At 37.4% G+C, this 23576-nt stretch overlaps 1 protein-coding gene across 1 annotated transcript in view; it reads left to right on the top strand.

Annotated features, from left to right (window-relative positions):
- COL6A6 (collagen type VI alpha 6 chain) overlaps positions 1-23576 on the top strand; it is a 36277-nt gene that overhangs the window by 6846 nt on the left and 5855 nt on the right. The window contains exons 8-22 of the mRNA XM_053936200.1: positions 8-73; positions 1119-1172; positions 2324-2359; positions 6714-6776; positions 7536-7598; positions 8281-8343; positions 9928-9990; positions 10433-10483; positions 12024-12059; positions 12184-12246; positions 12567-12629; positions 14841-14876; positions 18819-18855; positions 19594-20081; positions 21975-22065. Coding sequence (XP_053792175.1) covers positions 8-73; positions 1119-1172; positions 2324-2359; positions 6714-6776; positions 7536-7598; positions 8281-8343; positions 9928-9990; positions 10433-10483; positions 12024-12059; positions 12184-12246; positions 12567-12629; positions 14841-14876; positions 18819-18855; positions 19594-20081; positions 21975-22065 — 1273 coding nt within the window. The remainder of the gene's footprint in view (positions 1-7; positions 74-1118; positions 1173-2323; positions 2360-6713; positions 6777-7535; positions 7599-8280; positions 8344-9927; positions 9991-10432; positions 10484-12023; positions 12060-12183; positions 12247-12566; positions 12630-14840; positions 14877-18818; positions 18856-19593; positions 20082-21974; positions 22066-23576) is intronic.

The following is a 23576-nucleotide window of genomic DNA, read 5'->3' on the forward strand; positions in this document are numbered from 1 at the left end:
TTTTCAGGGAGATCCTGGGGCTAACAATAATGTTACTGGCCCTAAGGGTGAAAAAGGAAACATAGCACCACAGGTAGGGAAGTTGTTCTATTTTGTGGGGAGATGATTTGCATAATGGCTAATTTCTACTTGCTGTCCAGTGACCAAGGAGGTTTTTGTTTGTCTGCAACACAGAAAGCTTTAGAAACTGTTTGATACAGGAAAAAAAGAAAAAAAATTAAAATGTTTAAAAATACTATGGAAATATTCTCATGATGTAGAGCTAATGGAAAACATGTATTTAGTATAAATATATTATTCTTCCACAAATTTGCATCAGTAGTCTGAAAGGCTTCCAGTAATGGGTTGTAAGGATACTGTTAAAAATCATGCTGGGAAAAATGCACAGGTTATCAACAGACCATACTCATTTTGTTATGGAACTGCTATTGCCTCAGGATGGTGGGTAAATTCCATTTTGATCTGTAAATACAAAATAAGAGCTGGGATATATGCTTATATAGTGAAGTTAGAGTTTTTAACAAGTGTTTTAGCAAAACTACAAGGAAAGAAGCATAACAGAAAAGCATGGCTTGTATTACCGTTACAATTTGTTTGGAAAGAATAAACAAAACTGATAAGCAGTTGGACAGTAGCAAGAAAAAAGATGGTGAATGAAAGCTTAAGAGCACAGCATATATGAGAAAAATCCACTGATTTAAAAGTATTTCTCTCTGAACAAGTAGGATTGTATGCATACATGTATGTCTATGTAGAGTGTGCTGAAAGCAGTAGAAAAACTCTGAGGATTGCTTTTTGAAGAATAATTGGGTTTTGATAACGCTTTGAAAGCAAATCTCATCTTAAGTACTCCAACTGAAAAGTGAAGTCAACAAAAATTATTTCACAGAAGCCTTGGTTTAGTATTGGCTGTTAGTAATTGAAGATCCAAAGCAGACATGATCTGTCTGGTTTATAATTTTTGAGTATAAACTATTTGTAAAAAGCAAGAATCAACATTAGTATTGCACAACTGATTGCAATGAAAATACTTAGAAGAAGAAATAAAGAAGAATGTGCATGTACAAGAAAAAGGAAAGAGTGTTTAATGACTGCTTGGTCATTACTTTGTTTTGCAGGGAGACCCAGGCCCACAAGGACTCCAAGGAGAGCAGGGTGATGCTGGCCTAGATGTAAGAATAGCAATCAATATGGGGTGGAAATAACTGATAAAAGACACAGTGGGGTTCCCACCACTGTGAAAACCCATTTTTGTCTTCTTCCTTTTATCCCACCCTTCAAACTCCTGCAAGGAGAGAGAAGAAAAATCTTCTAAAGTTTTCAAAGAGAAACACATTTGGCTTCAAATCTAGTAGCTTATATACATTGCAATGTGTTTTCTTTTCTATAAAATCAGGAATTTGCATTCCTGTTAATTCCAGGTCTGATTCATGTGAAATAACAAGCCTTAAACTCAATTTCTTTTTCAATGAGCCTTAAATGCTTCAAGATTCCACCCTAATCTATCTCTTCTTTCTGCCCATGACTGCAAGTTTTCTATGTCTGTTCAAGTATATAGATAGCTGAGCTGCTATTTTTTAGTTCACTGGAGACTGGAAATTGTGAAGGCCCCTTTCTAGTCTGTCAGAACTGTGCCTTGTCGGCATTGAGGCAGGACAGGAACAGAATGACTCCAATTCAGAAGGCAAGAAATGAACTGATTTATTTAAAATGCACTGCTCTTTTATAGGGAACATTGTGCAGACCAATTTCATTGGTCTTAAAGTAAAAACATCTCACACCATTGGTGCGCTCTGAATGATGCATGGTGGCAGAACACATCTATAAACAATGTGAACAACAAGAGAACAAAGTCTGGCGTGATCACTCTTCAATCAGGCTGCAAAAACATCCTAAAGGCCTCTTTAGGTTTGTGAGGTTCAGCAGTAGCATTCACTAGAGCTGCTGAGGAGTGTGCAGCAGGAAGTGGTGCAAACTTCTGGGCTTACAAGGGGGAGAAGACTGTTTTTGTTCTCTTTATTTTAGCCAAAGGGCGGTTGACTGGGAAGATGTTTTCCAGAGTTTTGTTGAAATGTCTTCTCTCTGCACTCATTAAGGATCTAAAATATTTTTTTCTTTTTGGAAAGACTTACTTTTGTAAGAATTTCTATCCCAAATCCACCCTTTTCTCATTTTTTTATCTTAAATCTTTATGTGGAAATAATCTCTGCTTTCTTTAAGCTGTATTTGGTTTAATTGTATGTATAATGTGTTTTGTGATAAACTACTGTTTCACATACTGCTCAGTATTCTGGAGGTAATCTCTCATGCCACTCCTTCCTAGGGTGCAACAGGTCGAAGAGGCCCTCCAGGTATAAAGGTGAGTGGCTGACACTGCTGCTTCCTATTTATATGCAGCTACATGTCCAGCCTGTTTGCTCCTCTTAAGTGAAAAATTTCATTGTGAGCCAAGACACAAGTGTTTAACAATTAAAAGTCTATTTCAAGCCAAGGCAGCCTTTAAATCTCACGTGGATGTAATAGAGACCCTCCTGACTTGAAGGATTTAGAATTGGAAGGGAACTTTCATCAAAATAAAAGGACAGTTACTTTTGCTATTATTAGGGCAAGTATGGGAATGTAGCTAGAGAAAAACCTTTCACTAAAGATGACAGGAATGAGAAGTCAGGCTGCAAAGTCTGACAGTTTATTCCTCCTTTGCTGCATGCACACGGAGATATGCGTGATACACACATGCAGCACAGATAAAATTAGGGCAAGTTCTACACGATGCTTTGCTCAAAATAAACAGTGTTAACTGCAGCTCTGACAATCGGCTCAAACATATAACATGTCCAGAGTTTGGAAATAATATCCCAAGTCAATATCTAGAAGAATATAGGATGTACAGAATAGGTCAAACCCACTGCATGCTGACTGATCATTCCAGGAAGATACTCTGGTAGAAAAATCTCTCATGTAATTGAGAGATGACAAAATCTCTCTCATTGTTAGGTGGTAGCCCTGGTTTTGCTAGGTTTATACCCCACAGAATCACAGTGAAAGAAAACTTTACTGAGATGTACTTAGTAAAGACATCACTGCAATTCTCTTAAATGATGATCCAGATAATATTTTTGGAAAACTTGTTTGTCCCAGGGTATGAACTACAAAATACAGTCATCAAAGCATATCTAAAAGCAGCTGTATTCAAGGGTGAGTTAGTACAGGTAAAATTTAAATTCTAGGTATTCTCAAGTATAGGTTACATGATTGTCCTAGAAAACCTTGCTTTAGCACAAGTGGTTCACATTTGACCCCAATCTCTTTATCAAGTTGCTAACACAGATAAGGAAGATGGTATATGCTATAATACAGCATTCCCCTCTTTATCTTAGTGCATATAAACCCAAGGAAACATTGCAATTTTGTGTACAGCATTGTCAGTACCAACAGGGTGGAATATGTCTGGAAGTTCTGCTGTGTGTTTGAGTCTGGGGAATGGTAGAGTTGCAGCTTCTGAATAAAAGTGCCAACCAGCATTTTCAGTAGGTCAAGTATAAGATGTTAATAAATAATAGCAAGAATAACCATAGCAATGCAATATAGAACATACATTTCAGTGAAGGAAAAGGACTGTCTTTTATGGCAGTAATATTTCTTCAGCAGCACAGTGTTTGATTTGTCTCTGATTTCTGGATTTCCTGTCCTTCTTCTGTTGAGAGGTTTTGCTATACATTTATTATTTTTTTTCCTCCGTGTGGCAGCCAAGTAATGCAGATTTTTTTACATTTAGAATGATTCAAATTAATATTCCACTGGGAAAGGTCAATCAGAAGGGAGAGTCCTGCAAGTTCCCTAAACAACAGTCTGGTCACTTCCCAGGTTTTTGCAATATACATGTATGCTGTGTGCCAAAACCCCTGTCCCCACCTGGTTTCTGAAAGCCTCAATTTGGATTTCCCTTTAAGAATCCAAAATTTTCACTGAGGCATTGCAGATAGGAATAGACTGGAAGATTTTGATACTATCTGCCAGCAGGGAAAAAGCACCATGCTTTGGCAATTGCCAGGATCAGCATAACTTGCAAGAATATGAGCATTTTGCAGTTGTTTCCTATTTCTAGCTCAGAAATTCTTTATAGGGTTTATGAAGACATTTTAGATTAAAATATTGAAGAATATTAATTAAATCTGCCTTTTAATTATTCCAGTCCTTGCTTGATCACTCAGAAATACATTTCTTGGGTAATTATGAAACTTGGTGCTTTTTTTTTTTCCTTTTCCCTGTTGGATTGCAGCTGATATATCATGAATGTTTGCATTATTCTGTCAGGCACCAACAAAAAGAAATAATTCAACTAAGCTATGGTTGGTAACAGGACCAAAACTGAAGTCAGTGGAAATGGATCTGTACCATATCTTGGTTGTACTAACAAGCACAAGAACCTTATGTGGTTAGAAAATAAGAATGTTCAACTTGTTTAGTAAATTCAAAGAGTACAGAGTTAATTGAACCTTTTCAACTAATTGAGTCTTAGTTGAGACAACCTTCTTCATCTCCATGGGAGCCCCCTCAGCCAGTAATGCGGCCACCCTTTTTTAAAATGGCAGGGAACAAGAGAAATGACTGAAACTCACAGCAACAGAGAACTTTCAAACTGTTTTCATTCAAGTACTTGATGATCAGCTTTGACTTCTAAAAGCATATAAAAAAAACCATTTGTCTGGGTCAGTGAGCACTGAAAGGTAGGTACCAATCAATGATCAAAGGCAGGTAATGTAGATATCTCTGAAAAGGTGTAAAAAGGGAATGGCAAAGAGAATTGCAGTCCTCTGTCATCTACATCCCCTGGAGAAGAGAAATGGAACAGTAAACCCTGCAATATGACAGTGGCATCCATTCTTGGGTGTGATTGTGGGTGTTGTGTCCTTCCACTGAGATCTCTTGCATGGCAGGATGTTACAAAGCTGCCACAGGGCATAGCTCTATAAGCAGAGGTTATGAGAGCTTCACTGTGAAGCTTTCCTGGTCTCCCTGGGTCAGGAAGCAGATCTATTTAGTCTTGATGACTGTGGGGTCTTCAAGGGCCATTCTGTGGACCACAGTATCGTCCTGCATTGTAAGGAAATTAGATACGGCCAGTCCCTCTGGAGGAGGAAGGTTTTGTGCCGAAATGGGATAAAGAAGAATCCCTCTTTCAGGTAGATAAGAGAGATATTGGTGGTGATGTACTCAGAGGTGAATAATCAAATTAGAGACAGTGAGCCAGAATTCACACACCTAACACAAAAGGACTTGTTGTAGGTTCAGCTGTTAATAAAAGGCACTGAAATATCACCCTCATCAACAAAGTAACTTGCAGTCAGCATGAACACACTGCTGTTCACCATATCCTAAAAAGGACTCCTCCCAGGACTTGCAGTTCTAGTTGTCATTGCTTTTCTGTGATAAAAGGAGACTATTTTTTTCAAATAGTTAAAACAACACAAAAAAGCACAGCTAGCCATTCTTAACTGTCAGAAGTAGTCAGCAGGCAGAAGGAATAGAAGGTGTGATGTGGTATCAGAGAGGTGTTTGTCACAGACAAGAACAACACTGCAATCTGTGGGATGGAAATAAAACAAAATAGTGAAGAGGGAAAGGAGATTAACTTAGAGGAAGACAAGAGAGAGAGGAAAAGGCAGGGGAGAAAAAAGGACAACCACTTTTCTGGGTTTTGATTCAAAGTAAATTTAAGTAGCTGAAAACTTTAAATTGGTTTTGAATGTTAGTAGAATGTGCCTAAGATATGTATCCATTTTTATTATAGTCAAAATTATTTTAGTGGAAATCTATTTCTACTTGATTTTTTTACATCTGTCAATATCATATACTTGCTGATGTTCCATTTTACAGTGTTCTTACTCTGGCTATAAATTAACATTCTTTTTTTCTTTCAGTTTTTTTTTTTCTGTTGTTATCTTTTGTTTCATTCATATGGTGCAAAATGAAATTTCAGCCTTTAAATCCATTTTTCCTCAGAAGATTCTTTCCAGAACCATCTGTTTCCCAAGAATCTTCAGACATATGTTTATGATTTCTCCAGTGAAAGGGGGTCTGCAAGGCCTGTAATATCTTGATGCTAATTGTCACCATTTTACTCAGTCCAGAAGACAGTGAGCATTTCTTATGGACATCAGCTAAACTGACTCATCCTCAGATGGCAGCTTTATGGAGATGGGAGCTGGAAATTTTTTACCATCATCAAGGCAGATTTGATTTGCCTCACTGAATAACCAGAGTGAAAGATAGGGAGTAAAAAGGAGTCTAATTCTAGTGTGATTGTGAAGTCATGATTCCCCACCAGAGCCATTCCCCATGGATGAGGGTAAAGAGGATCTACCCTTGTGGCCTGGCTTTATGACTTCTGGTCTTCACAGTGGACAAAAATAATGCACAAATATTGCTGAGACATGGTATAAAATGTATTCAGCAAAATAAAACTGACCTCTTCTGCTGCAGCTTTTATATTCATCACACCCCCCCAAAAAAACAAAGAAACTCTTCTGCTTTTTATTTGAGTTTTCTTCAACAGGAATTTTAAGGTGTTTGAAAACTGTTGGAGTGCATTGAAAAGCATTCTATCAACTTGATGCTCTGTACAGGTACTAGATTATTATCTTTTGATGTACAAATGAGAGATACAAATTTGTCTGTGTTCATTGTTGTTTTCTTGGGTTTTGTTCTGGTAGGGTGAGCAAGGAGATCTGGGAGAAACAGGTTACTCAGGAGAAACTGGTCTTCCAGGCCCAAAGGTAACTAATAGAACTTCTGAGTTGTTATTATATTAGTTATGGAAAAAAAATTCTGCCTTGATGTTTTGCTCATATTTTGGAAAGCTTTGTTAACTTCAACTAATGAATATTATAAGTAAGACTCCTCCTTAGCAAATCTTTTCTGTAAGCCTAAGGAATTAAATATGACAAGTTACTTGGGTGCAACTTCTAGTGAAATTAAAAGAGGAGCATGAGTAGCAAAAATAAGTAATTTAGCCAACACATCTCTAACTTACATGATATTATCAAGCAGATATCATCAAAATTATTTCCTTAGAAATTACTAACAATAAATGCATAAAACCTATTGCATTGACAAAATCAGTGAGAAAAGCTTTGTGTTTTAAAAAAATTGCTAGGTGGAGTCATTTAGAAGAGAATTATTGTGGTAGACTTCTTATAGTAGTTTCCAGTTTAAAGATGCTCTTAGATGCTTCTAACTTTTAAAGATGTTTAAGTTTAAAGATGCTTTTAACTTACATTTTAGGATGGAGAAAGCCTAGTTGATAGTAGGCTGCTTATGGCTCCCTTGGTATCCTTAGACACCTCAGTGGGTCTCTGAATCAGACTGGCAGGCAGTGACCATCTCAGGTGCTTCAAACAGGCAAATCCTTGTAACAAAACAGCCAAGGCTTGTGAAACAGGCACTGGGATTCTGGTCATTGCAACAACATGATTGTCATTGAAGGGCTGTTAACATTGAACTGACTTTTTGTTTCAATGGTTTCTTTACATCAGGGCCCAAGAGGACCGCAAGGGATCAGAGGACCTCCCGGACCACAAGGCATGCCAGGCCCTCTGGTTAGCTTTAAGTAATATATTCAAGCTGTACCCATTAGGGCTTTTCATTCTCAGTGTTGATGTTTTCAAAAAGCTTATTAAAAGTAGACATAGGGCTTTTTGGTGTAATACTTAAGGAAACTGATTATAATACTTAAGGAAACAGTCTTGTATGATAAAATGACAGCCTTGAAAATAAATTTAGGTGCATGAATAGCAAGTGCTAGAGTGTGATGAAGTTGTAGCTACTGACTGTTGAACTGTCTGCTGAACTTCTCACCTATGTGATGCTGTTGATTTTGGGGATTCTTCTTCTGGAATTGCACCACTGTAACTCAGGGCTGGAATGTCCTATGCTGCCAGCCTTAGTCATCTGCTTCGGTCAACTAATGATACTTACATAACCAAATATATGTGTACATTAATATTTTTGTGCACATATGCATGTATTCACTAGGTATCTATGTAGATAGAAAATAGCATTTATGTTATACTTGATAACATTTTGAGAATTTTATGGCAGTTGTACAGATGACAGGAAATAAGTAGAATGATAGCTTGACCAATAACTCTTACCTGTGGGCCTCAAAAGCCCAATATTTTTACTGACTCTGTGGTAATTTCAAGTGGCAATGAATCCTTGAGTGCAGTGAGCCCTTGATTTTTTCACTGTGCACCTTTTAACTGATACTTCTCATTACAGGGTAGTCTGGGGATGCCCGGTTCACCTGGCTCTGTTGGAAAGTTAGGTGTAAGAGGAGCAAAGGTAAAGATTTTTGAAGTATCTAATTGTAGCAATCTAACAGTGTCATTCATTCAAGACTTACCAAAGAAGCATGGAGTAACAGTTCAGTGCTGTGAAACATGCAGAATGTTAACAGTTTTTAGATATTTTTCACTTGTATGGCAAGACAAGTGATGTGCTTAGGGTAATCTTACAAATAGCAGAACTATACTAAGAAATTTTTAGTGTTGCCATGACCACTGTTGAAATTGCTCTTGTGGTAATGGTTCTGAATGGGACCTGCCTTCTCACAAAATGGAGAGAAATAAGGCAGTGCTGACCCTTGAGTTTGTTTTATGATTCCTAGAGTCTGTTCAATCCATTGAAAATACTCACCAGTAAATCACAGAATATCTCATCTTGGAAGGGATCCATGAGGATCATCAAGTCCAATTCCCTGCTTCTTGCAGGATAATCTAAAACTAAACCATAAAGAGGATCATTCAGATGCTGCTTGAAGTCTGACAGGCTTTGTGTCATGACCACTTTTCTGGGGAGCCTGTTCCAGTGACCAACACTGGATCAGTGACTTCACCCTTAGGTGAAGAACTTTTTCCTAACATCCAGTCTGACCTTCTCAGTTCAAAGAAGCATAGCTGCTTATTTTAACCTTGTTTTTCTAAAGATTCCAAAGCAGTCCAAGGAACTTTTGCTGTTATGATGTCTGTTTTGGAGGAATGCATATGTTGAGAAGAACTGAATAAACATGAAGGCAAACAGAAAGGCGTATACTAACAGGTTGTTGACACTGGAGTTCACTTACAATAAATGTTATCCTTACTTACCTTTCATTTATGTTTGTTGATATGTGAGATTTTATTTAATAAAAATAACTCAGTTTAGGTGCTGTTGTTAACTGAATCTAAAAATCACAAATAATACCAGCCAACTAAGCCTTTCCATCTCTTTGAAGGGTTGTAACCTTTAGTTACACAGAGGTATCAGAAGGTATGAGTGCTGCCATGAAAAGAATCTCTGTGTGAAAACATATATTAAAACAGTGACTAACATTGGGAAGATATATGGGAATTTCCATTATACATTCCATTTTGTCAGTCTGGTTTTGTGCTGTTTAATATTAGGGTCTTTGTTAGAAGAATGTTCAGTTAGAAAGTGAAAACAAAAATGGAACTGAAGGAAAGAAACCCTGCAAGAGGGCTAAGAGCACAGTGCAGACAGCCTGCCTGAGAAATATAATTTGCTATCAACAGGTGCTTCAGGCTGGTAGAATTCCAGAACATATAATTTTTTCCAAACCCCACTTTTTTTTTTCCACTTGTAATTCGTTATTGCAATGGGATTTATTGGGAATGTTTTATTGAACAACGTCTTTGGGGTTTAGCTGCATGAATCTCCTCAGCATATTGTCATTTGCCAAGTCCTTTCCAGTTCTATCACCAGGAACAGTCCATAAAACATGGTCTGTAATGGAATGCTTTTGCCCAGCTCAAATAGTCTATAAAATGTATAGGCACACTTCAATTTAACAGACAGGTTTGCATTTCAGAAAGAAGAGTTCTCCTGAATGAGGCAAAACTAATGGCCTTTGTGTTCCAATTATAACAGGGTGAACCTGGTGACCCTGGAGAAAAGGGCTTAGCTGGACCACCTGGACAGAGAGGCATTCCTGTGAGTTTTCTGCCCTAATTCAGTACCCCTGTATTTTAATACCTATCCATCTGAATCAGTAATGTTCATTTCCTTCTATTTTCTCTGTTTGATACAATTCAAATTATTTCACCTTTGGTTCTCAGTTTCCTTATGGACACCAGATTTCTTGTGGGCTAGAGAGAATATCTTTCCCCTCAAATTCTTTAGAAGAGAGAAAGTATGATAAAGGTAGGGCACACAGTGGAAAGGAACTATGACCTTTATCCTTGTTTTTCCTCTACAGTTTTTTGCCATTGTTTGCTAGTGTTTTTAGACTGTGTTTTGATAGCTTGTCCATCTTCATCAGTCTGAGTAGCTTGGGCACCTCATTGTAATGGGACAGTCTTAATTCAAAAATGAAATTGGATATAAACCTAATTCTCGATTAAAAGCTAACTCGTAGTATATTTAACCTACACAGGGCATGGATGGCAGAGATGCCTATGGTCCTGAAGGAAGCAAAGGAGCAAAGGTATGTGCTTCAAGTCAGAGTGTCTCTCAGTCTCCATTCTGCTGTGTTATCAAACATGATCATCCATATTTGATTAAAAAGAAATGTAAGACATGCAAAGTGCATTTCTAAGGTTCAGTGAGAGGCTCAGGATTACGACAGTCCTTGTGAGACATTCTTCTGTAGGATATCCTTTTGAGGGCCACTCACTCTTACTCTTTCCCCGATGTGTGTGTATATATATATGGAGGATTGTACTTGCAGTGCACAGTGTTTTCTTCCCACTTCAGCCTGCCTGACTGAACATTGTTATGGGCAAGTGTTGGTGGGCTGGCCACTATGGGCTCTTTTAAATTTTCTTGTTTCAGAGGAGGGATTCCCTAACTACCAAGGTGGGGGTGATACTTTCCAAACATCCTCACTGTCTTCATGTGAAATTTTTTCCTTGTGTTCCTACTGCCAGCAGTAAGATCTGAGGATTAACCTCTGGATTGTTAAGAAATTCTTATCAGTATCTTATCACAAAAAAAGGAATTAAATGCCTTCTTCTCTAAAGTTATACAAGAATTCAGCAAAAATAAAAAGTATACAGAAAGTATGAGGTCAAAATCATGGCACCAGTGGATCAGTTCATGAGCAAAGTGGTCAGGATATTGGAAACAGTTGCAGTTCTCCTTTCAAAGAGTTTGTGCAGTATTGCAAGACTAGTCCTTTCTTGTTGCTGGCGAAACAGAGTCCAGTGAATCTCACTGGTAGGCCCATCTGTTTCACTCTCCCTTTCTGTTGGAGAACTAGAGTGCTGCAGAAAGCTGCAGAAAAAATATGAAAGGCTTTCTAGGAGCCTCTCCAATAGATGAACTCTTTTTTCTTAACTGGCTTTTTGGTAAAGTGGCTCTTTATACTTCTTATTTTCCAGTCTCTTTTCTTACCTTCTTAGCTCTAACAATTTTCTTTGATGACAGGGTTTCATAGGTTACACATATGTTATATGTGTGCAAGAGGACAAGGACATATATAAATAGTGTGTATTCCAATGTTTAGGAAAGATACACTTCACTTATGATTGGTTTTTGGGAGAGTTTCCTATTTCTCATGGGTGAACAAAGAACAGACTAGAAACTGAAGTAACTGAAAACCGTTGATGAATTGACTTCTTGTAAGCCAAGGATATATTATGGTGTCATTGTTTAGTCTGTGTGGTATAAAATTTTGAAACTACATTCAAACACTGAGTTCTGAATCTGAATTCACATGCTACGTGGGAAATTCCTCTGCATGCTATTAGGAGGCATAAGTAAGTTTTCATAAAACACTTACTTGAGAAATGGAATATTCTTGAAAATTTAGAAACTGATGGAAATTCTCAAAATGCCCTTCCTTTAAATGAACAAGGTATTAATCTAAAATTATGTCATTTGAGACCAGAGTAGCAGCCACTATTGCTTGGATGAGTTGTAAAGCTGAGAATAATTTTGAAATTTTCTTTGTTTAAAGACATCAAACACTAACCAGATCACAAAGTTCCAGATTCTTATGAAGTATTTGTCCTTTCTTTTCATAGGGAGAATCTGGATTCATAGGATATCCTGGTGCAGAGGTATGATGAAATGGGCATGTTTCATTTCTATTTGTCTTGTTTCACATTATTCTTATTTGTAAGAGGTTGCCTGTGTTTCTGTCTGTCTTCTTTCCAATAAATTCTGGATTTCATTTATTTTCAGGGAGAAGAAGGAGATCAAGGCATTCCAGGAGCGAAAGGACCCAAAGGAATTAGGGGTAGAAGAGTAAGAATGATAAATCTGCTAACTCTTTGAGAGTTCTGGAAGTAAAACCCTTACACCCAAGGTGTTTTTTATCAAAAGTTTTTAAATTTGTTACCACTCTGATCTTTTATTGTCATAATTTGGGCAAGAAATCTTGAGAAAGTGCAGGTCTAAACTTTTGGAAGTGTTAGTTGCTAATAATTGTTAGGAGTGGTAGACTATCTTTATGAAAGTGCAGGATCCAACTGAAAGTATCATTACAGAGGTTTTTTTTTCCCTGATGAAGTTTGGTACCTGTGCATGCAATTATAAGGAATAATATATTGTGTTTCTATTTTTAGGGTAATTCAGGCACACCAGGTTCCCTGGGAGATCCAGGTGACCAAGGGCCATCAGGACCTATGGTAATTTTTTAAAATAAATTTTTTATTTAAAAAAAAATCACCCTTAAATTTCTCTTAAAATTACTATTAGATTAATGGAATATCTAATAGTGTTTCACATGGTAAACTATGTTTAATCAGCCTGGCAGCTGCACAGAGTTTAGTCTTGCCTGTGGATGTGTGTGCACAGGAGCACTTGCTGCTGGAAATGAATTGCAACAGTACAATGCTGGCCAGAATTTCTTCCACAGGATTTGGTATTTTCTTTAGGCTGCGTGCATATCTAATTAAAAGAACAGAAAATACTGAAATATAGGACTGAATAGATATGTTGATTGCCGATGCATTTTTTTAAATTTAAAAAGAAAAGCCATTTAAAATGAAACTTGCCATTACAGGCACTTATTTAAAGCTTAAATTGTCTATAACCTGTTAATCGATAATACAAGTGGATGTGTTAATGTACTTTCCAGTGTCTGTGTTCTGCATTTTATACAACAAAATGTTTTATTCTCTATCCAAGCAGGTGAAAGGATTGTGGATTTCAATAGGATTTAGGACTAACCCTTTGAGTAGTTAGGAAAATCCCTGTATGTGTCTATCTTTATCCTGTGGCAGTTCTGAAAATCAGCTCCATTGTGACCAGAAACAATCCCTGCTGTTAATGATTTTCTTGTTAAACTTTCTTAAGCTTACTCTTTCAATTTAAATGTGTAACATTGTTAGTAATATTGTCTTTACCTGTATAACATGGCCCACAGGATGTGTGCGACTTAGTAAACATTTTTTTTTCCTTCTCATTACACGGTGTTGGTTAATTAATGTACCTGTCCCAATTTATTCCATGATGCTGGGCACAAGAATGGTTAAGAGTGCCAGCTGGAGCACATTTCCCTCTCTGCTGCTTGGCTGCTCACAGTATTTACAGATAGATCTTGTGATCTACAGCTGTAGGCCTTGCCAGTCCATGGTTCAAAAAGTCTTCAGAGGTACTTCAAGTTCAAGATCTCCTCTTCAAGTGAGAGTAGAGCTTGGGATGTATGAGCTTGGTGGGGTATTGCTGTAACAGTGCATTAGTGAAATGAGAAAGTGGGAATGCTGTAAGGAGTGGAAGAGATAGGAATGCAGGAAGAGGTACAGGTAGTAGACAGGGCCAGCCAAAACAGACTTGTTTTAGCCATCCTTGGTGACTTGATTATCCGTATGTGTCAAGTCTGCACAGCTCAGTCACCACCACTGAGCTGCTGTCAGTAGCATTCTTTAGGACCCAGGCAATTCACAATTAACTCTTGCTGAACAATACTAAAGAAGAGCATGGACCTACTAGGAAACATAAGAAGAAAAAGGCATGGAATGGCAGTGATGGTGCTAGCAGTAAGACAGCAGAGGAGGTGAGGAAGGTAGCTCAGGCAGGTGGAAGAATGGAAAGTTAATTGAAAGGGGAAAGAACAAATATGAAGACAGGGCTATAATTTGGAGGTGTAAGGAAGTATATAATTTTGGTAAACTGTAGTGTTATGGTAGAGAGAGGGTAAGGAAAACAAGTGAGATACGGAGTTAAAATATTTCTGCTGTATCTCACTGCAGTTCCGTGGGAGTAAGGGCAATTTTTCAGTAGTCTTCTTATACATCTGAAATGCACACATGATGAATACTTAAGCTCCCTTGAAAAATAGTTATTTTACCTGTATTTCATTCCTGTAATGAAGATTAAATGATACTTTTATTTTGAAAAAAAGATGCTTGGAGTGCTGCCGTTTTTCCACAGCTCCCAAGGGGAAAGTTGCAGAGTAGGCAAAGGTATAATGATGTGTGTATAGTCTGCAGGATCTTTCAAGGTAGAACTGTGGGGATTGTAATGTGCAAAAGGAGAGGGAAAGCTTGTCACACACCAGATGTTGGAAAATATGTGAAGTGCAAATAACAGAAACATAGCACAAAAACTGCTGTTTATAAAGGAACCCAGTTCTGAATTATACTGCTTCTCAAGGGCAACAAGTATTGAACATTTAAAAACCATTAAGGAAAATGGACTGAGAAGTAAATCTGACAAGTAGCCTGCAGCTCTGAGGAGGTCCACACAAATCTATGCTGGGAACTGCTGTCTCCTCTCAAATTCATAAATGATTGCTGGGAAACACAGTTTGCCTGCATTTTCTTTGGACTGTGGAATAATACATGGAAATACATTATCAGGATCTGATTTTTGGACCTGTGTTTAATTTGTTTCAGGGTGCCAAGGGACCAGTGGGCACCATTTTAATGGAAGTAAGTAATCACCTTACAGCTAACTATACTGCAAGGAATTATCTGGTTTAGTTTCTGTGGACAACCACTGACAGCAATGAGCATTTATGCATGTGGATTAACACCATGTCCAAACTTGTACAAACTGTTGGACAATTAATATTCATGTATCAGTTTCTTCACTCATATCAGTTTACATAGCAACTCATGTTAGGGTTACCATTTCCCTTCTTGTAAAGGAAGACATTTCTTCAGCAACAGTTATTTTCACTGGGAATAGAAGTGCATTTCTTCAGAATCCTAATCCTATGTAAAATGAACATTTCTGAGTAAAGGCTTCATTAATCTTTGCATGGATAACTACCTGCAGGCAGTACTATTATAGGTGTGTTCTATGTCCAGAGGACATCTCTCTTCCTTCATGGACTTCTCACTTCCTCTGTGAGTCACTATTGGAATGCCCATTGTTTATGGAAGTGCACTGACTGATGACATCTTAGATCAGTTTATTACATAAAATAAAGAATGGATGGCACTCATTCATAAAGAATTTAATTTTTGTTTTAATGCTTCAGAACATCATTAAATGTCAACAGAGCATTAAATCAGAGCAGATTTAATCAGCTTTTCCCCTTAACTGGTTTGGGAAAAAATACTTCTTTGGAGAAAAGTGAAAAAACTGTTTATTAAACAAGAAAACTTAAACAATATTAAACAATAAAACTTCTTGCTGCTCTAAAAGAGAGACAAACTCAGAAAAAATCCACGCCCTCCCCGGGCTGCAGCTCAGCGCACTTAGTCTCTTATCAGTCCTCCCGGTGCTGGAAATGCCACAGCCCAGGCTTGGTGGGCCACAGGTGTGAGCTGCTGGTGCTCTTCTGGGTGTTTAGTCTAGAGCAGGTTTGAGCGGGTCTAAAGAAAAGGGAAAAAAATTACAGTCTAGGGAACTTCTTTGTCTCAGCTAGCTAAAATTAACTAAAAGCAAAGGAGAGCTCTGTCCCGCTGTCTGTCTGTCTGCAGACAACACAGTCTAGGGGCAGGAATGTGGAAGAATGAGTGTCGTTTTTTTAAAACAAACTTTGCGTTGCTTCTCCCCTTTTTACTCCTGGAACAAGTCTTAAAAGTGTAAACCTTATTATTCAGCGTAAAGAGAACAGACAACTGGGGATAAAAGCATTATATAGTTAATTTAGGACATTTTAACTCTTATCTTTATATTGTTAGCTTACTACTAAACTAATATATGTATTTTAACTCTACAAACACATACATTATATATTTAATTTACAGCTATACACAGATAGTGGTAGTAACATTTAGTAAATAATGATATTGATACATAGTTTTCACTTAACAATTAGATTTCTTTGAGGTACACATTGTGTTCTTTTTTTTTGTATTATCTACTATGTGTAACTTGGTTTCTGAGTAAAGATAACTGTGAATGGGTTTGTTTGTACTTGAGGCAGAATTGATTCATACTGTTTTCTTTAACAAACTTTTGATATGCACTACTGGGACTTTGTTTTTATTTACTATATGTAAAGGCTCAGATTGGGTAGGGCCCACTTGATTGGTAGAGCCTTGGGTGTTAACTAACTAGGTGGTTTTTTGTTAGATACTGCTCTTAATTTTTGAAAGAATTCTTACTTAATGTTTTTAAGGTGGTTTTTAACAGTTTATTGTACTTCTTTATTTTGCTTGTAGCTGGTGCATGGTGGGGAATATGGTATACTTAATGCTATGTTCCCTAGCTTAGGTGTTGATAAGGTTGTTTTTGAAATGACTCATTGTCTGACTCAATCCTCTTAGGGGTACTATGCTTTTAAAGGACTTGCTTTTGAAGGCTTAAAATGGTGTTATGGGCCATAGCATGAGGCACAGGGTAGGTTTTTAACTATTTTGTGGTGGTTTTTACTATTGTGAGCATGTAGTGCTTTCTTTGGTGTGTTTGGGGCAGTGTGATGTAGGTAATCTGTCAGGTTTCCCTATACTTGTACTTGGACCACTGCCCACTATACTATAGGGGCTTCACTCGCTTGGCCTGTTTGATGGCAGCACGCATTTCAAAGTTATGGATAACTTGAGAAATACTGTTTGGTTAAGTCTACTCTTCGGTCTTGTGCCTACTTAAAAGTGGTATTTTTACTTTGATGGTTTGAGGTATTACGGGCTTATTGTGTTAGGAACAACTTTCTTTTGTGTTGTTAATTTAAGTCTATCTTTGATACATTTTTGTAGTCTGATCTACTTGCTGATTATTTTGTTGTTCTTCATTGGCTCTGCTTTTGGGGACATGGGCATTTACATGATGAACTTTTATAGGTAGTTTTTCTACTTTGGTAGTAATGTTTTTTTACTCATTAGCAGTTTAAATTGGTTTTCTATTATGCTGTTAATTAGTCTTTTTCTACTTTTCTAGCCATCCCCACAGAGCATTGGTTACTATTTATGAATTAGTGTAGAGGTAGAGCTTTAGCTACTTCTTTTTTTTTTTTTTGTAAAGTTTAGGGCTAGTTGAACAGTTTTGAGTTCAGTGAGTTGGCTTGATCTACTTTCTTCTTCAGTAGTTTCTGTAACTTGCTGTGTGGGGTTCTATACAGTTGCTTTCTACTTTTGTTTCATTCCCACAATGCGGCAAGAACTATCAGTAAAAAAGAGTATAGTGTGTTTCTTCCCTTGGCAGTTGATTATAAGGTGGCACCTCTTCAGCCCATGTAACTGGTTCTTGTTCTTTTTCATTAGTGAGACTAAAGTTTTTACTTGCAGGCTAGTTTGTAATTATTTCTAAAATCTTAGAGTGATTCAGTTTTCCAATCCAGGTGCGCTGCGTGATGAGAGTAATCTACTTGTTCTATGTAGCACTGGTGGCGTGGTGGGTAGAGAGAACTTTTGTTCCAGCCCAGTACCGGTAGTCGGGGTGTTAGGAGGAGTTGTACTTCCGTGCTAATCACCTCTGAGGTGGCTTGGATTTTTTTATAGGTTGTTAAAATTTTCTTTTCTGTTGGAGTATAGTTGGCTTTAGACTCTTTGTAGTTTTGACTTTAAAATTTTAATGGTCGGCTTTGAGTCTTACCAGGCACCTTCTGCCAAAGGCTCGAGGACAAACTGTGGTTTTTGGTTGTAGAATAGAGCACATTTGTCACATCTGGTCCTGTTTTGACTGGGTTAAGGGTTACTGTATGAGCGATCTCTTGCTTGATCTGCTTTAACCCACTATAGAGCAAGCACAACCAACATGTAATTAATGTAATTAATAAAGGTTTTTCCACTTTCTCTGTATTTGTCCTGGTTCAGGGCAAATTTGGGAGAGAACCACTAAAGGGGTTCCTCTAGGAAGCAGATTCAATTGGCCTCTCCCCCCAACTGGTTCGGGAAAAAAATACCTCCTAGGAGAAAAGTGGAAAAAACTGTTTATGAAACAAGAAAACCTAAACCATATTAACATTAGACAATAAAACTTCTTGCCGTTCCAAAAGAGAGACAAACTCAGAAAAATCCTTTGTCTCAGCTAGCTAAAACTAGCTAAAAGCAAAGGAGAGCTCTGTCCCACTGTCTGTCCATCCACAGACAACACAGTTCAGGAGCAGGAATGTGGAGGAGTGAGTGCTGTTTCTGAAAACAAACTCCGTACTTCTTCTCCCCCCCCTTCACTCCTGGAACAAGTCTTAAAGGTGAAAAACTTATTATTCAGCATAAACAGAACAGACGACTGGGGATAAAAGCATCATACGGTCAACCCAGGGCACATTTCTGAAAAAATGTGCCTAATTTCTGCAGCAAGGGGAGAGAAAGTCCCTTTCTGCAGAAAGGGACTAGACTCTGTGATTCTGGATTTATTGTAATGAAAGTTATTTTAGGAACTGGGATACAACCTTCAACTCAAACCAACAGTAAGATTCCCAGTCTGGGGTGGTCTGGGATTTGCCATTAATTCCTTTTTTTTAAATTTTGAACCTGCAGCCCTGTGAACTTGTGAATTTTACCCGAAAAAACTGCCGTAAGTCGGAAACATCTTCTTTTACCTCTGATTTCACCTAGTCACTCTTCCTAAATGGAATAGCCTTCATTGGAAACTCTATAAACTGGTAGTTTGTATCTGGGTTCAGTTTGACTGGTAGTTGTTAATTGTGAGGGGGTTTCAGCAGGTGTATGAAGCAGACTTATGCTTTTTGCTCATTTTTTCCTATCTGTTTATTACAAAAATTATAACAAATATCTCTTCCTCATTAAAGATTAAACAAATCTTTGGCACTGTGCCAACACCCTTTGGGGAGCTCTTTGAGAAAAGACAGTATTTGTGTATCAGCTGTCTGCCAGATTGTGTTCATTCTCAGATATGTGTGCTCAGCAGAACCCAAGATAATTTTTTTAATTCCTATAAAATTAAAAATAAAGAATGCAGTAAAAAAAATTACTACACTAAAAAATAGTGCAGTAAAATTGCACTATTTTGACTATTTGATTGTAAAAGAGGAATGTGGTCTTGCACTGACAGACTCTGTCAGTTGTCTGAACTTTGGCCAGGCTCTTCATTGAAAGCTAGTGAATAAGTCACTATTTTAATGCATATGAGTCCAAAATAATTTAATTGCTCTCCCTCTCTTCCTTCCAGCATGCTCATCAGGTAAGCCCATCTGGTCTCTGAATATCCATTCTTTTATAGATTTGAAGAAGAAACTAACAATGTTTGAGTTGCGGAAAGGTTCTCACATAACTTTCCTGCTTTGATATACAGACACATGCCCAGCTTATCCAACTGAAGTGGTTTTTGCCTTGGATATGTCTGACGATGTTACACCAGCTGCATTTGAAAGAATGAGGAACATTGTTATGTTATTACTGAAAACCATTAAGATCAGTGAAAGCAATTGCCCAACAGGTGCTCGTGTCTCTGTTGTTTCTTTCAATAGCAACATGCACTACCTCATCCGATTCTCTGAATTCCAAAAAAACAATTTACTGCTGCAAGCAGTCCAGAGAATCCCACTAGAGAGATCCAGTGGAAAACGAAATATTGGAGCGGCCATGCGATTTGTTGCAAGAAATGTCTTCAAACGTGTTCGTCAGGGCATCCTCACAAGAAAAGTTGCCCTATTTTTTGCCAATGGTCCATCGCAGGATGATGTTGCCATCAGCACAGCTGTGCTCGAGTTGAGTGCCTTGGATATCACTCCAGTGGTTATTGCCTTCAGTGAAGTGCCAAATATCAGACGTGCCTTCTCTGTAAGTAGACAGCCTATTGAAAACTGAGTCAGCCACCCACTTGCAGAGTATCTGCTAGGATTTGAGGGAATCCTGTTCTCAAGCCTAAGTTCTACAGGAACTGTCCAATCTCTTCTTAGAAAGGGGTACATTAAAGGTTACTATTTTAATAAAGAAACAGTGAGTTACTTGACCATCTGACCTTTTTCTGAACATGAATTATTTAATGAACATGAATTATTAATTTCCTGTGCTTTTAGGGAAAATCGGAAAATTTCCATAATGTTCTGTTAATTTCACTTATTTACCTATGCCATTATACTACTGAATAATAAGTAATAAAAACAAGTAATAAAAATTTAACTAACAAACCCTGGCCCTAGTTTCTAGAAAAATTAGTAGAAGGCTTCAAGCACACTAGTTTTTTCAAAAAACCTTGAATTAGCAAAGCCCCTTTTGATATCTTTATTGCCATTTGTACAGGAGAAAATTATGAAATTTTGTTTTAAAATATGACTTCACCTAAAAGATAGTAAACAAAAATAAGCAGTCTATTTTACAAGGTACAAAAGGAAAGCAATTCTGTATTTATTTAAGGTTTCACAATATAGATTGCATATTCTCTGTCTTTTCAATTTGTTTTAATATCATCTGTGCTTAGTTTTAACTTTTTTGAAATAAAATTTGTTCCAACTGTTGTTTTCTCAAAATTGTCCTTCTAAAAGGAAATATGTTCACTTGTACATGATAAAACGTGCAAAACTTGGAGTCTGAGTTCTGATCTAGCAACATCTAAGTCAGTTCTTTATTATTTATGCTATATTTATTCTCATGCAGCTTCATATTTATTAGTCGATTCATGTATTTTTCTGGCTAAATGATAATTTAGCAGAATGAAAAACTTCTGCTGACCTATGAGAAGGAAACTTACGGTTTATTGCCTGGGTTGTTCCACAGGATAAACAGGAGCAAGAATCAGTATTTCCTTTACTTAGTATAAGCAGATTACAACTCTGAATGCATGTGACATCTGGTGACTGTACATAAATCAGTCTTCAGAACAGAAGAGTTTAAAAGAGCTGCTTAGCAGGGGAAAAGCAAAAAATTCACTGCCCAGCACTCCTTTAAGTTTACAATGATGGCAAGGCAACCAACCTCACCACTGCCCCCAAGTAAATACTGGGGCGGTGTACTACTTCCCTTTTCCTTTCAGATGGACTTCTGCCCTTGCACTTGAGAGATGGTGTAAATCTTTATAATCCTACAAGTCTGTAGCCACAGATACTTACTGGCTTTACTTTGCTTTAGGAGCTTCAGTTTAGAGACCACATACAGTCATGGCCAATTCTAATTCCTTTGAAGAGTTCGATCTGTAACATTCTTTACAGATGTTAATCAGAAATTAATTGTGTGGTCTATAATATATGAAACCAAAGTTTAATGCAAAGAAGTAATTATTTCTTTGCTTACCATTATAGCTTATTCGTATATGTTCATTTCCTGTAATACTGTGATATTTTAGAGCCATTTTTATCTCAGTCCACAAGGAAATGCTTTTCCATTGAATCACATCTGGATAGGGTTGGGTGGTGGTCAGTGAAACTGTAGAATGTTGGAGCATCTTCAGAGTTCCTCAAGCATTTCTGTGGTCAAATCTTCCACTGTGAAAGATTGTCTTTCTTCACATGGTCTCAGGAAACACATAGAATTTCCCCTCCAAGAAATCATCTTCACTCTTTGTCCCAGAAAAAGCTGAGATATCCTGCCCTTTTCTCTGTAGAAAAATAGCACCCTATTAAGAAAAGAAAAAAGTGATAATCCTTCATTGGCAGAAAAAAAAAAGAAAAAAGAGAGAGTCTTCATATATTTTGCCTGTCTTCTTAATGTTGCTTTTGTGTCTGCTTTAAAACACAGATTGATGACACAAGAAGATTTCAGTTATTTGTTTGGGAAAGACAACAAGATGAAAATTTGGAGGGCATCACATATTGTACACTGTGCTTTGGTAAGGCATTTTACAAATTGCATCTGTTGTGTTGGTCTATTTACCATTTCAATCTATAGGGGTTTTTTTGCAATGTAGTAGTGGGGAATTTTTATGGTACACCTTAAACACATCTGTGCTTAAATATAAATGAGAAATATTAATGAACAATGCACTGGTCAGACTCCTACTGCCATAAATGGTTCTACAAGGAGCTTGCAGAGATGTATTAAGACCTGTATGTTTGGTTGCATGTTGCAACTCAGCCCAGCTCTGCAGCCAATAGGGATGTCTGAGTGTTCCCATTCCAGAATGGCTACAAGACAGTGCTGTGGCTGTTTCTTATAATTTCCAAGAGCAACTTCACTCTTTTACAGAGGAAACTTTACTCCTTTTTCTGTCTCTGACATTCCAACCAGTTGAACCCTTCTGCAACTGGGTCTTGTCCTCTGTGACAGATCATTTTGTGGTTACAGAATGCCACTGCTGAGAAGTTACAATTTTAACTTCCTGTTCAGTGGATGGTAAGAAATAGAATCTCAAAATCAAAAAAGCTGTTTAATTAATTTCTGTCTCAGCTATGTGAAATGAATTATTGTGTTTAGCATTTCCTTTTTACCAGAAACACACTTAAAATAGCAATATGATTTTGGGAAAGCAGGCTCATTTGCTGGAAGTTCTATGCTGTGAGAGGGGGAGAAGCTACTAAATGATAATATGTCAAAATGTTGAACAGTGATCTGAGATGAAAAAATAGAGTTTGATTCTGTGTCCTTTACGATGTTCAGATTTCAACAGAAGAAAATTTCTCCAGGGAACTGTTATCTATGAAATTTTACCTTATGAATGTTCTTCTGCTCTCATGCATGAATAATTTCCCCTGGTATCTCAAAACCTTCTACAGCAAGACTCATCTGTTGTTCCTTACTAGAACAAAAATATTACAAGCTTCTGTTACAAATGGAAGTGGGGGTTTAGAAAAGTCCTTGCCTTTTGCCCAGGAAGTAGGCAATAGCTTTATTGTGGTGGCCAGCACCCCAAAACCCACTCTATTCACAAGTTCTTTAATAATGGCTGATTCTGTCTATTATAGAATGAATTATTTATTTAATAGACAGAAAACGAACAGACATAAGACTTATACTACACAGGAATAAAGACAAAAAGAGAAACTACTAGTAGATATATACAGAGTGAGGTAAAAGGTACCTATTAATGTTACAGCTAATGAAGAAATAATGTAACTTAGAGATCAATGTATCTTACCATCCAATTCTTGGTAGGACACACACACATCGAGACACTTTCCCTCAATCCCCAGGGAAGTAACCACAGAACTTGTCTCCACGCTCTTGGGAGAGGTCTCCCACAGTTTCAGGGTGTGTGTGTGTGTAGAAGGCTTCTGCCTCTGTGATAACTCTGTGTCTTTTACAGTTTGTAAAACAGCACCTTTCAGTCAAGAATATTTCTTTTATCTCTTCCTACATCTGCTCTCCAGACTAAGATGTTGATTCTTAGCTGAGGTCTGAGTC

This window comes from Vidua chalybeata, chromosome 1 (genome assembly GCF_026979565.1).
Source record: "Vidua chalybeata isolate OUT-0048 chromosome 1, bVidCha1 merged haplotype, whole genome shotgun sequence".
Taxonomy (NCBI): domain Eukaryota; kingdom Metazoa; phylum Chordata; class Aves; order Passeriformes; family Viduidae; genus Vidua; species Vidua chalybeata.